Source organism: Oryctolagus cuniculus, chromosome 16 (genome assembly GCF_964237555.1).
Source record: "Oryctolagus cuniculus chromosome 16, mOryCun1.1, whole genome shotgun sequence".
Classification (NCBI taxonomy): Eukaryota; Metazoa; Chordata; class Mammalia; order Lagomorpha; family Leporidae; genus Oryctolagus; species Oryctolagus cuniculus.
Genome location: NC_091447.1, coordinates 66,518,001 through 66,530,427, shown reverse-complemented (window position 1 = coordinate 66,530,427; position 12,427 = coordinate 66,518,001). Strand labels below are relative to the sequence as shown.

The window sequence follows — 12,427 nt, the reverse complement described above, 5'->3', positions numbered from 1 at the left end:
GTGCTACCTTCTTGGACGGGAGCCCCGCGACCTGTCCCAGCCCCCAGCGACCGCACCACACGACACCACACATGCGTATAAAAACCATTTTAAATTAAAAGAGAGGGAGTTTCAGTGCGCACAGGTGGGAAGACAGAGGGCCCGAGCCGCGGCCCGTGGGCAGCGTGGGGAAGACCCCCCAGCAGGACGCGGTCAGCTGGGTCCTTGGGCTGGAGTTCACAGCTCCGCCTTCCGGAAGCTTGCTCTGTTCAGGGAGTTCCTGGGGGGAGAGCGGGGCAGGCTCAGCATCGCTCCCCGGCTGGCTCCTGGGTCTCTCCGGTCCCACCCAGCCCCACGCAGCCCTGGGCGCAACCACAGGAGGTTCCAACACGCCCATCTTAGAGATGTAGGGACCGAGGCACGCACAGATGCCTGCCCCGGACGTGGCCGCCCGGGGGAGCCTGCCCTGTGTGTGTCCCCCCCCCCCCCCGGGCGAGGCCCCTTGTGCACTGGTGGCGTCCGCCCTCCCCTCTCCAGGGTGCAGGGGCCCCGTGGGGCACCTGAGGCCGGCCGGGGCCGGGGCCAGCAGCTGGGGCGGGCGCTGGCTGAGCAGCGGCTGCAGGGCCTCGCATAGCCGGCCGTAGTGGCGCTCCAGTTCCCGGTGGTATTCCTTCTGGTCGGGCCCGATCAGAGCCTTGTTCTTCCGCAAGGCGTCCTCGCACCTGGGGCCGGACGGCAGGGCGGGGCGGGGGTCAGAGCCGGAGCCGGGGGGCCCTGGGGGTAGGGGGGAGGCGGCAGCAGGCCCAGGAAGGGGCCAGGCACGCGGGGAGACGCCACAGGCGCGCCGCCGGCGGGTGAGGGGCCCCAGGGCCGCCCCGCGCGTGGGCACGTGGGCGCATGGGCGCCTACTTCTTGCAGAAGTCCTTGAAGCAGAGCCGCAGTTTGTTGTGATGGCGGAAGAGCTTGGGGTCTTCGGGGATGTTGGCCAGAAACACCTGCGCCACCTCCAGGGGGCCCTGTGGGGGAGCGGGAGGGGCTGTGAGGGCGCCCCCCCGGCCCCGCCCCCTCCCCGGCCCTGCCCCGCCCCCCGCCGTGCCTGGTTCACCGTGGGCCCCACGGAGCCCTGCAGCACCATCTGCAGCATCTTGGCGTCGGGCGGGTCCTGCTCGGTGGCAAAGGCCAGCTCTCGCGTCTTCTTCTGCATGTCCTCAATGGCCACCTCCACGGGCGTCAGCACTGTCTGGGGTGGGGTGGGGGGAGAGCTGTGCACTGGCTGGGGGTGGGGGTGGGGGGAGAGCTGTGCACTGGCTGGGGGTGGGGGTGGGGGAGAGCTGTGCACTGGCTGGGGGTGGGGGTGGGGGGAGAGCTGTGCACTGGCTGGGGGTGGGGGAGAGCTGTGCACTGGCTGGGGGTGGGGGTGGGGGAGAGAGCTGTGCACTGGCTGGGGGTGGGGGAGAGCTGTGCACTGGCTGGGGGTGGGGGTGGGGGAGAGAGCTGTGCACTGGCTGGGGGTGGGGGTGGGAGCTGTGCACTGGCTGGGGGTGGGGGAGAGCTGTGCACTGGCTGGGGGGGTGGAGGAGAGAGCTGTGCACTGGCTGGGGGTGGGGGGAGAGCTGTGCACTGGCTGGGGGTGGGGGGAGAGCTGTGCACCCTACTGGGGTGGGCTTTGCAGAAGGCGTGGCTTGAGGCTCAGCAGCCTGTCTGCTGGGGGCGGGGGGGTGAGGGGCGCCCCCTCTGCTTGGGGCCTAGCTGCGGGGCTGCTGCCTCTGGTGCCCTTGACCCTGGGGCTCCATGTCTGGGGACTCCAGGCCTTCCAAAAGCCATTATTTGAAAGGTAGCGCGCCATAGAGAGAGAGAGAGAATCTTCCATCTGCAGGTTCCCTCCCCTAATGGCTGCAGCATCTGGGCTGAGCCAGGTGGAACCCAGGAGCCAGGAGCTCCATCCGGGTCTCCCACAAGGGTGGCAGGGCCCAAGCGCCTGGGCCACCCTCCACTGCTTTCCCAGGCGCATCAGCAGGGAGCGGGATGGGAAGTGGAGCAGGCTGGAGGGCAGGGGCCCTCCCGGGGCTGGCCCGCACCTCCTCGCGGTGGCACACGCGGATGCGCGTCTTGATGTAGGGGAAGGCGTGGTCCGTGCTAAGCAACGTCTTGCGCTTGTACTGCACGGGCAGCTCGCCGTGCGCGCGCCCGTCGGGCGTGAATGGCGTGCAGAACAGGAAGGTGCGCAGCCCGTAGTTGCGGTCGAAGTAGGTCACGCGGTCCTTGAGCTCATAGGTGTCGAAGTGAGGCTCCACGTAGGTGATCTGGATGTAGGCCTGGGGTGCGGGGGGCGGGGCGGGTGTGAGGCTCCCCGCAGAGGGCCCCTGGGAGGCGGGCGGGCGCGGGTGGGCGGCGAGACCCACCTTGTGTGGGTCCAGCTTGGATTTGTCCACGGGGTTGGAGTCTTTGATGATCTCCACCACGTCCTCCCCAAAGCGCTCGGTGTAGAATTCCTGTGGGGGCGCGGGGCCCTGAGTCAGCGCCGCGGGGCACCCCCGCACCCTCCGCCCCCCCGCCCCGCCGCCTGCCCGCCGCCCTGCCTCCAGCCGGTGAGAGATCTCCGCCAGCTTCGTGATCGACGGCTCTTTGTATACGAACTCCTGCTCGTCCAGGTCGCCGAAGTGGGCGCCGTAGAAACCCACTCGGAAGTAGGTGCCGAAGACGCGCTGGGGGCCTGGCGGGGTGTGTGGGGGGGGGGCTGTGGTTAGCCTGGGAGGCCGCCCTGGGGGAGAGGGGCACCAGGGCCGGGGCGGGGGCACCCCTGCCCGGAGAGGAAGCAGGGTGGTTCCGTGTGTACTCACGAGGCAGATCCGAGTACCGCAGGGCAGAATCAATCGGTGGGGGCCCGAGGTAGGGGGTGGACAGAGAGAATCATGGTGAGGTCAGAGGTCAGAACAACCCCCCCCCCAGGCGAATCGTTCCTGGGCAGGGAGCCCAGGGATGGGGGGAGCAGAGGCCCTGCTGCCGCACTGGGCCCCCACCCAGCCCGCCCGCTGGGGCGCTGGGCTTCTGCCATCTTTGGCCAGAAAATTCGCCCCAAACTAGGAGATGCCTAAAAATAGACCCAAGTAGGGAAGAGGCGGGATGGGGGGGTGTTCACCCAGGACGAGGGGCAGAGACGGGGTGGCGGGGCGGGGAGAGCCAGGGGCTAGGGAAGGGGGCAGGCGCAGGGGCGGCTGAGAGCCAAGGGCTGATCCTGACCGCGGAGGGAGAGCCCCCTCCCCTCCTGTCCCCAGCAGTGACCGAGCCGGCCCTGGAAGGCTCCCAGCCGGGTGACTCACAGGCTGCCCCGCGGATCTGGGGCAGGAGAGGGGGCAAATGGGCGGGGAGTGCGTCATCACCCCCCCCAACAGCCGCAGCCCCTCCGGCGCGCTGCCATGTGCCTCTGGCGCCCCCTGGCGGCCTTATGCCATGGCTGGCTGGACATCATGGGGGTCCCAGAGGCGGCGGCGGGGGGGGGGGGACCCACAAAGGCCCCCCCTGCTCACCTCCCAGCCGGAGCTCTGCAGGGAAGAGGAAGGTCAAGGTCAGCGGAACCTGTGGGCAAAGAGGTCAAGGCCAAGGGCGGGGTCTGGGGGGGTGCCGCGCGCCCACCTGGTGCATGATCTTGGTGAAGGCCTCCTGCAGCTTGCCGTGCACAGCCGCCAGCTTCTTGTAGTCCCGGTGGGCTTCCAGGATGGGGATGAGGTTCTTGTAGACCTCGTTCACCGCCTCGTACAGCCCGCCCTGGGGGTCAGGCTACAGTCAGGATTCCCCCAACCCATGCTCCGCCCCACTCTTTATCACCTCCTCCAGGAGGCCCACCGGGACCACCCCCAACCCAGATGGAGCCCCAGCCTTTGTGCTGGGCCCCCATGAATCACTCTTTGGTCTCTACCACTTTTTACAAATGTATTTGGTTAAGAGGCAGAGAGAGACGGAAAGCAATCTCCCATTTGGTTCATTCCCCAGAGGGCTGTAACAGGCAGGGCTGGGCTGGGCGGAAGCCAGGAGCCAGGAGCTCCGTCCAGGTTTCCCAGGTGGGTGGCGGGGGCCCTTGCGCCATGGCCACTGCCTCCCAGGTGTGCGTCAGCAGGAAGTTGGAACTAGAACTCCAACACAGGCACTGCTGGGGGCGTCCCAAGTGGTGTCTCCCCTGTGACTTCAAACACCCGCCCCCTCCACCACTTGTGACAAACCGGCGGCCCCTGGTTCTCATTCCCCCTCCCTTTCCCAGAGGGGAACCAGGGCTAGGGCCCCCCCCAAGCCCCTCCTGCTGTGTGGCCGTGGCCGCGTGTGTGCGCCCCTCGCCCCCAGCAGCTCCGGCATCAGCTGGGCACGTGGCAGGTGCACTGTGATGTCCACCGTCTCTCCGAGGGGCTCTGTCCCCCCGGCTCCGACCCCTGAGGCCTGTCTCTGAGACCCCAACCAGGGAACAGCAGTTGGAACGACATCAGTACAGGGGCCAGCACCACCCGCCAAGGAGGAATTTTGCCAGGGGAAGCCAAGTTGGACCCCGACCTCCCACGCACGGCTCAGTACCGGCTTCTGAAAATGCCAAGAACCGAGAGACAGGCGAGGCGACACCATGGAGATGCAGTCGGCCACACGCGGGCTGCAGACTCCCTGGGAACAAGGTCCCAGGCCTCCACGTCAAATGCAGAGCAATCAATTGCCTTCAGCCCTGCAAGCAGGTTGGCGAGCACCCTTTAGAACCTAAGAAATAAAGGGCCGGGCCGTGGCTGTGGCATAAAAAGGTTAAGCCTCTGCCTGGGCTCGGGTTCAAGTTCCGACTGCTCCACTTCCCATCCAGCTCTCTGCTGTGGCCTGGGAAAGCAGTAGAAGATGGCCCCAGTCCTTGGGCCCCTGCACCTGCGTGGCAGACCCGGATGGAGCTCCTGGCTTCAGATTGGTGCAGCTCCTGCCATTGTAGCCAAGTGGGGAGTGAACCAGCAGATGGAAGACCCCTCTCTCTCTCTCTCTCTTTCTCACTGTCTCATTCTCTGTGTAATTCTGCTTTTCAGATCAATAAATCTTTTTTAAAAAAGTTACAGAGAGAGGGAGACAGGGAGAGAGAGAGGTCTTCCAACCACTGGTTCACTCCCCAGATGGCCACAATGGCTAGGGCTGGGCCAGGCCGAAACCAGGAGCTTCATCTGGGTCTCCCACGTGGGTGGCCGTCTCCCGCTGCATTAGCAGGGAGCTGGATCAGAAGTGGAGCAGCCGGGACTGGAACTGGCGCACATAACAGATGCTGGCATTGCAGGCACGGCTTAACCAGCCACGCCCCAGCACCGGCCGCTGGCACCTCTTCTGAAAGACAGTGGGTGCTGGCCCGAGTGCCTGGGCCCCTGCCACCCACGGGGGAGACCAGGATGGAGCACCTGGCTCCTGGCTTCTGTCTGGCCCGGCCTGGCTGTTGCAGGTATTTGGGGACTGAACCAATGAACAGAAGATTTCTGTGTGTGTGTGTGTGTGTGTGTGTGTGTGTGTCTGCCTTTCAAATGCATAAATAAATCTAAAAAAAATCAAAACAAACCAAAAAACCTCATTTTATGCTTGTCTGAAATTTTCTATAATAAAACAATTTAAAATCCTAAGTGTAAGTTTACGAAGGGTCTACAAAAGTTTCTGGATGGGGCAGGTGGCAGGTGTTTAGCTTAGCGGTCAAGAGCACCCCACGCGGGATACCTGACGTCAGCTTCCTGCTGCCCTGCGCCCTGGGAGGCAGTGGTGCTGGCCCAAGGGACTGGCCCCCGGCCACCCAGGGAGCCTGGGTTCAGCTCCGGCCCCGCCCCGCCCCGCCCCACTCACGGTAGGCATTAAGGAGTCGGTCAACCAGCCAGTAAGAGCGCTCTCTTTCTCTGTCTCTCTCTCTCTCTCTCTCTCTCTCTCTGCCTCTCAAATGAATTGAGAACAATTTTTTCTTTTTCAAAGTTCATGGAGGGACTTGCATCATGGCACAGTGGATAAAGCTACTGCCTGTGATGCTGGCATCCCATAAGGGCACCGGTTCAAGTCCCGGCTGCTCCACTTCCCATCCAGCTCTCTGCTATGGCCTGAGAAAGCAGTGGGAAATGGTCCAAGTTCTTGGGCCCCTGCACCACCTGCGTGGGAGACCCTGATGGAGCTCCTGGCTTCAGCCTGACCCAGCACTGGGCATTGTGGCCATCTCGGGAGTGAACCAGCGGATGGAAGACAACCCCCCCCCCCCCCCCCGTCTCTGTCTCTCTCTGCCTCTAACCCGCTGCACCACAGAGCCGGCCCGGGTGGCGGTTTCTGAGGGTCCCAACTCCGTTTCTTCCCGATCCCCAGGCTGGGACAGGGTCCTGGCAGCGGCGCCCGCCCCCGCAGCGGCCTCACCGTGGTGAAGTGGGCGGCCGCCTGCTCCAGCAGCGCCACGAGCCCCAGCTCCGTGAAGTGCTTCCCGGTGCAGAAGCCCTCCTCGTCGGGCGACAGGATGTCGTCGGAGATGGCCGACTCCTCCAGCACGTTGGACGAGATGTTCTGGGGGGTGGGAGGCCAGCGTCAGGCCTGGACCCGCCCCTGCCCAAGGTCCCGCCCCACTTGGTTCAGACCGCCCCCCCCGCCACCCCCCCCCCCCCCCGCTAGTGCAGGCCCTGTCCCCCCGCAGAACCGCCCCCTCTGGACCCTGCCCCCGCTAGCGCAGGCCCAGCCTTTGCCTGGCCCAGGCCCCGCCCCCGCAGAACCGCCCCCCCGGACCCCCCTCCCGCTAGCACAGGCCCTGCCCCCTGGCGCTGGCCCCGCCCCTGCCTGGCCCAGACCCTGCCTCACCTGGCACAGAACGCCCCCCGCTGGCACAGGCTTTTTTTTTTTTTTTCCCGCCCCCCAGAACCGCCCCCTCCGGAATCCTGCTAGCACAGGTCCCGCCCCTCGTTCAGGCCCCAACCCTGCATCGCAGGCCCCGCCCCCGCCCAGCGTGGCCCCCACTCACCTGGAAGGACACGCAGCCCACGGGCAGGTGGCGGCTGTCCTCCAGCAGGGCCAGGTACTCGGCCACCAGCGCGGCCGCGTGCACCATGCACTGCGCCGCCTCCGCGTGGTTGCCCAGCTCCGCGTGCTTGCCCGCCATGTTCTGCAGCCAGGTCAGCCGCAGGTCCGGGGAGCCCTGGTAGCCCCGGGCGATCCTGGTGCCCGGGGAGGTGGGGGGACTCAGCCGGTGCCCCTGCCCGCCTCCGTGTGACCCACGGCTCACCCTCCCTCCCCCAGCCTGTGTCCTGTCCCGCCCGCTGCCTGCCCCTCCGCCCACCTGCCTGAACCTGTCCACCCCTTCAGCCCCTCCCCTGGCCGTCCGTGACCCGACCAGCCTCTCAGCACTCCCGTCCGCTTCCTCTGGTCACTGGCCACCTCCCTTGGCCAAGTGCAACCCTGTCCGCACCTCCTCCACCTGTCTCTCCATCCACCCCACCTCCTCCATCTGCTCTCATCACCCACGCACCACCCCTCTTCCCGATCTGTCATCCCTGCACCTCCCCACCCCTCCCTGGCCCCTCACCTGTTGCTCACCTGCTCCCCTCCCGGCCCCTGCCCGCCCCTGCCGGTGAGTGGGCGTGGCTGGCGCCCCCCACCTGTACATGAGGTCCATGAGCATCTCGGGGTCCTCCTGGTGCTCCTTCATCTTTACCGTGTCCGTCAGGATCATGTGCAGGTTGAACATCAGGTCCTGGACCTGCAGCCCACAGGGGCGCGGGGTCAGGGGTCAGGGGTCAGGAAGGGGAGGAGCCCAGCCCGGGGCGGCCCCGCGGGGTCACCTGCTCGGCAAAGGTGCTGTCCCGCAGGCCCGCGTCCTCCTCGGCGTAGGTGAGGATGGTCTTGAGCGAGCGTCGCAGGTGCTCCTCGCTGAAGTTCTGGGTCGTCCCCACCAGGGACGACAGCGACATGGTCACCTGCATCTTGACGCGGGCAAAGTTCTGCGGGCACAGAGGCAGGAAGTGGCCACGGGCGCCAGATGCCCGCGGTGGGGTTGGCTCGGGCTGCTGGCTCCTTGCCCCACCCACTAACAGCTCGCCTCAGGGCCTGTCATTCTTCCTCCCCTCCCCCCTGCCCCTTCTCTCTCTCTTTCTCTCTCTCTCTGAAAGGCAGAGAGAGATCTTCCATCACTGGCTCACTCCCCAAATGCCTGTAACAATCAGGGCCAGGCCAGGCTGAAGCCGGGAGCCAGGAGCTCCATCCAGGTCTCCTACGTGGGTGGCAGGGGCCCAGGCATTTGGGCCAGCACCTGCCGCCCCCCAGGGTGCACCTCGTCAGGGAGCTGGGACTCGAACCCAGGGCCTCTGATACGGCATGCCGTGTCCCAAGTGGCATCTCACCCACTGTGCCACTCACCCGCGGCATCCGCTCTGTCCTGACCCCCTCCTCCCGCTCCAGTGCTGGGGACGGCCCCGCCCCCAGCATTTGCCCCGCCCCTTCCCCAGCACCTGCCTCGCCCCTAGCATTTGCCCCACCCCTGCCGGCCCCACCCCAGCACTTGCCCCGCCCCTCCGGCCCCGCCCCGCCCCGCCCCCAGCCCCCACTCACGTTGCCGATCTCGAAGTTCTGGCGCATGAGCAGGTAGAGCGAGGCGCTGGCGTGCACGCGGATGGTGCTGATGCGGCTGCCGCAGTGCCGCAGGAGCCGCAGGCAGAGGTCGGCACACAGCTCCGTGTCCTCCTCGAACAGCAGCTCTGGGAACTGCCCGCGGGACCCAGGCACAGGCGGCTCAGCCCCTCCCCGCCCTCGGGATGGGGTCGCGGCCCCTGGCATCTGCCCTCTGTGGCTTTGGAGTCACAGCTGGGGTTGCGTCTGTGCTGTGCAACCCAGGCCAGTGCCTTGGCCACTCTGACTCCCCGTTCCCAGCCCTGGAACCGCTCAGGGGTCTGCTGGGGGGCGGGCTCACCTTGGACACCAGGGCCCGCTGGGTGGCCAGGCCGTGCTGAAGGAAGACGGCGCTCTGGGCGCTGCCCAGGCTGTACAGGACCACTTTCAGCACAGCGCCCAGCACGCTCTCCCGGGCTTCCGACAGTATCACTGTCTTTGTGGGGGGAGGGGGGTCAGAAATCCCGGGTCAGAGACGGGGGCGTGTGCGCGGTCAGAGCGGAGGGCGGGGCAGCTGCTGGACCAAGCCGCACCTGCACGATGATCTCCAGCGTGTCCAGCACCACCAGGCTGGCCTCGGTTGCCAGGTTCCCATCGACTAAGGCCTCGTGTTCCATTTCATCCTTGGTCCTGCAGGGGGGAGGCGTGGTCTTGGGGAGCCGCTGGGGCGGGGCGGGAGGGGGGAGGGCAGGGTCGCGGGCCACTCCTTCCTCAATGGAAACTGGCCCGAACCCAGCCGCTGGCTCCGGACCCTGGGCGCTCACTTGTCCACGCGGTCCGGGGGCTGTCGCCAGTGCGTGACGCTCTTGCGCCAGCGGACATTCTCCTGGTTCCCAAACGGGCTCCTCTCTGCGGGGCGCGCACACACATGGAGGCGCAGAACAAACGCACAGGCGTGAGTGCGGGAGAAATGGACGGGCAGGAAGTTCCCCCGGGGGTGGGGGTGGGGCGCAGGCTGCTGTGGGGGGGGAGGCGAGTCCCCTCCCCACGGGGCGGGCGGTGGCACAGGGTCCCGGCGCCCTCACCGCGGCTGCGCCGCACCATCTCCTGCCGGGCACCGATGGTCCCCAGGATGGCCTCCTCCAGCCGTGCCTTCATGTCCAGCGACTTCTTGAACGTGAGGCTGCTGATCCTTTCAAAGACCTTCTTCCCCTGGGTGGGGCGGAGCACGGGGGCGGGGTCAGGGTGGGCGGGCTCTGCTGGTTGTTTTATTTTTCTTACAAATGTTTAGTTATTTATTTGAATGGCAGAGAGATAGGGAGAGAGAGGGAGAGCGAGAGAGCGAGCTTCCATCTGCTGGTTCACTCCCCCCAATGGCTGCAATGCCCAGGACTGGGCCAAGCTGAAGCCAGGAGCCAGGAGCTCCATCCGGGTCTCCTGTGCAGGTGCAGGGGCCCAAGCACGTGGGCCATCACCTGCTGCCTTCCCAGGCCACAGCAGAGAGCTGCATGGGAAGTGGAGCAGCCGTGACTCCAGCCGGTGCTGATACAGGATGCCAGCAGGCAGGCGTCGGCTTCACCCTCTGTGCCACAACCGTTCTGGTGGGACCTGGGCTAGCCGGCTCCTCTGCTCCCAGACCTTCCCCACCCCGGGCGCCTATGCTCCAAGACACACTTCAATCCCTTCCTTTTGTAGGGTGTGGATATGGGTCTTCCCCTAAGGGTTTGTGGGAGCCTAGGAGCCTTGATGCCCAGTGTGGCACTGTTGGGAGGGTGTGGGGCCTTTAAGAGGCGGGCCAGGTGGGTGCCTTAGATCTTAGGGGGTGTGGCCTCAGAAGGGATTAAGGGCATGCTCATGGAATCTTGGTTAGTTCTCACAAGAGGGCTGCTAGCGACATGGCCCCCAGCCCCAGGGCAGCCCATGCCCTCGACACACCCAGCACCCCGGGAACCCTGTCTGCCTCCTGCTCCACGGGGCCCCGCCCAGCCCCGCCGACCTTGTACTCGAAGGCGGCCAGGCAGAGGTACAGCAGGTCCAGGAGGCGCCCGAGCTGCGGGAGGGCCAGGTCGGCAGCCCAGCGCTGCAGGAGGGCGGGCTCTGCGTTCTTCAGCACCCACAGCACGCAGGCCAGCAGGGTGCGGCTCGATTCCGCCGAGAGCGGGCAGCCGGAGCGAGGCGCCTGAGAGAGGGGGAGGGATTCCATCCGCGGGTTCATTCCCCAGGCGGCTGCTACGGCCAGGCCAGAGCCAGGCGCCTGGAACTCCCTCTGGGTGGCCCATGCACCTGCTACCTCCCACAGCCTACCCCTGGAGGAAGCTGGGGGCGGGACACCAAGCCAGGCCCTCATGTGGGACATGGATGTGTCCACCAGCGTCCCCCTGGTCTCATTTTGTCCACGCCATGCTAGCATGAGATCACTTCTCTTGCCCCCCCCTCCCGGAGGGACCAGCCTCGCACTCACCGTGGGCGGCCCCTGGGAGATGCTGGGCCGGGAGCTGGGGGCCAGCGGGCCGCCGGCGATGGCCATGGCCACCGAGGGGTTGATGCTGCCTCCGAAGTCCCCTTCACCGTCCGTGTCAGAGTCGAGCAAGGAGGCCAGTCTGGAGCGCTGGCCCGGGCCCTCTGCGGGCGACACACCGTGGACAGAGGGGTGAGGCTCGGCTCGGGGCCATCCCGTCTCATGATGCCAAGCCAGGGTCCCTTGCAGTCCATCCCCGGAACCCGTGACCCGAGCTGGGACGCCAGGCAAGGCCCACAGTGGCTTGGGCCTTTTCGGTTCTGGCCATGGCTACAGACTGAACTCCTAGCACACAGCTTGGCCCACAGAGTACAGACGACGGCGACAATGGTGATGAAGGTGACCAGGACAGGCATGATGGCAAACGCTAATATACCGCTGCTATGATTACAGCGCCAGTTAGCCGTCATATCTACGCCAGCTAAAGTCATTAGCTCTTGGTTTTCAAAGCAGCCCTACCTACGAGGGAAGCACTTTTATGGTCCTTGTATGGACGATGAAGCGGAGGCATAGAAAGGTTAAGGCACTTGCCCAGGGTCACACAGCAGGACAATGCTGGAGCTCGGATCTTAACCTGAGCAGTCTTGCTTCCCAAGACTATGGCCTTAAGAAAAGGATCCCCCACCCCGTCTTGGAGCAGCTGTGAGCAAATACAAAGCTCCTCAAAGCCCCCCTACCCTGTCTGCCTGCGGGAGCGGAGGGAGGCGCCTCGGCGGGGAGACACTGCTTTGCGTCACCCCTGGGCACCATGTCCACAACACAGTACAATGAAACCACAGGGCGCACTTGGGCTGAGGCAGGAAGGCGTGGCCGGTGCAAGAACACAGCAGACCACAGAAGCAGACAGACAGACAAATGCTGAGTTTAGAAGTTGGAGGGAAAGTGTAAAAATGGCCCCAAAGATGGAGATTCTCAACAGGAAATCAGAATCTACACGAAAAAAAAAAAAAATCTGAACGTTTGATAACAGAAATGTGCGATGGCTGACATTGGCAGGAGAGACGCTTGGTGCACACAAACCCCTCCCACCTGAGCCCCCACGGCGGGGAGCGCGAGCCTCGGAACAGAGCGACCGGAGGGTCTAACACACGTGCAAGTGCAGTCCCAGGAGAGAGGCAGAGAACAAGGGGGCGGGGTCAGCAGAGCGCGGCTGAGAACTTCCAGAAATGGCCGAGAGGAGCAGCCCGCAAGCCCCAGGTCCCTGCTCCCAGCCGCTGTCCCACGGGGCCCCGCACAGCCCCCACCCCGTCATCCTCACTTCCTGTCTTTCTGGGAGGCGGGGATTCTCTGTGGAGCAGCTGGGGCTGCTGCTGTCCCCACCTGGCAGGTGACAAACCCGAGAGCTGAACAAGGCGCCATGGCAGAACCTGCACCTGC

At 65.6% G+C, this 12,427-nt stretch overlaps 1 protein-coding gene across 5 annotated transcripts in view; it reads right to left on the bottom strand.

Moving 5' to 3' along the window:
• Positions 1-72: 72 nt before the first annotated feature.
• DOCK6 (dedicator of cytokinesis 6) overlaps positions 73-12,427 on the bottom strand; it is a 36,946-nt gene continuing 24,591 nt past the window's right edge. For 3 of the 5 annotated variants that reach the window (XM_070059091.1, XM_070059093.1, XM_070059094.1), the window contains 20 exons: positions 10,994-11,154; positions 10,529-10,711; positions 9,618-9,744; positions 9,357-9,441; positions 9,126-9,222; positions 8,894-9,028; positions 8,536-8,688; positions 7,770-7,928; positions 7,587-7,687; positions 6,953-7,145; positions 6,361-6,504; positions 3,613-3,744; positions 3,507-3,521; positions 2,559-2,684; positions 2,382-2,471; positions 2,058-2,294; positions 1,076-1,219; positions 889-995; positions 540-701; positions 73-259 (listed from right to left, as the gene is read on the bottom strand). In XM_070059091.1, the coding sequence (XP_069915192.1) occupies positions 217-259; positions 540-701; positions 889-995; positions 1,076-1,219; positions 2,058-2,294; positions 2,382-2,471; positions 2,559-2,684; positions 3,507-3,521; positions 3,613-3,744; positions 6,361-6,504; positions 6,953-7,145; positions 7,587-7,687; positions 7,770-7,928; positions 8,536-8,688; positions 8,894-9,028; positions 9,126-9,222; positions 9,357-9,441; positions 9,618-9,744; positions 10,529-10,711; positions 10,994-11,154 (2,594 nt within the window). In that variant the 3' untranslated portion in view covers positions 73-216. Of the gene's footprint in view, positions 260-539; positions 702-888; positions 996-1,075; positions 1,220-2,057; positions 2,295-2,381; positions 2,472-2,558; positions 2,685-3,506; positions 3,522-3,612; positions 3,745-4,557; positions 4,714-6,360; positions 6,505-6,952; positions 7,146-7,586; positions 7,688-7,769; positions 7,929-8,535; positions 8,689-8,893; positions 9,029-9,125; positions 9,223-9,356; positions 9,442-9,617; positions 9,745-10,528; positions 10,712-10,993; positions 11,155-12,427 lie in introns of those variants that run through there. The other 2 variants (XM_070059095.1, XM_070059096.1) reach the window with 2 other exon arrangements.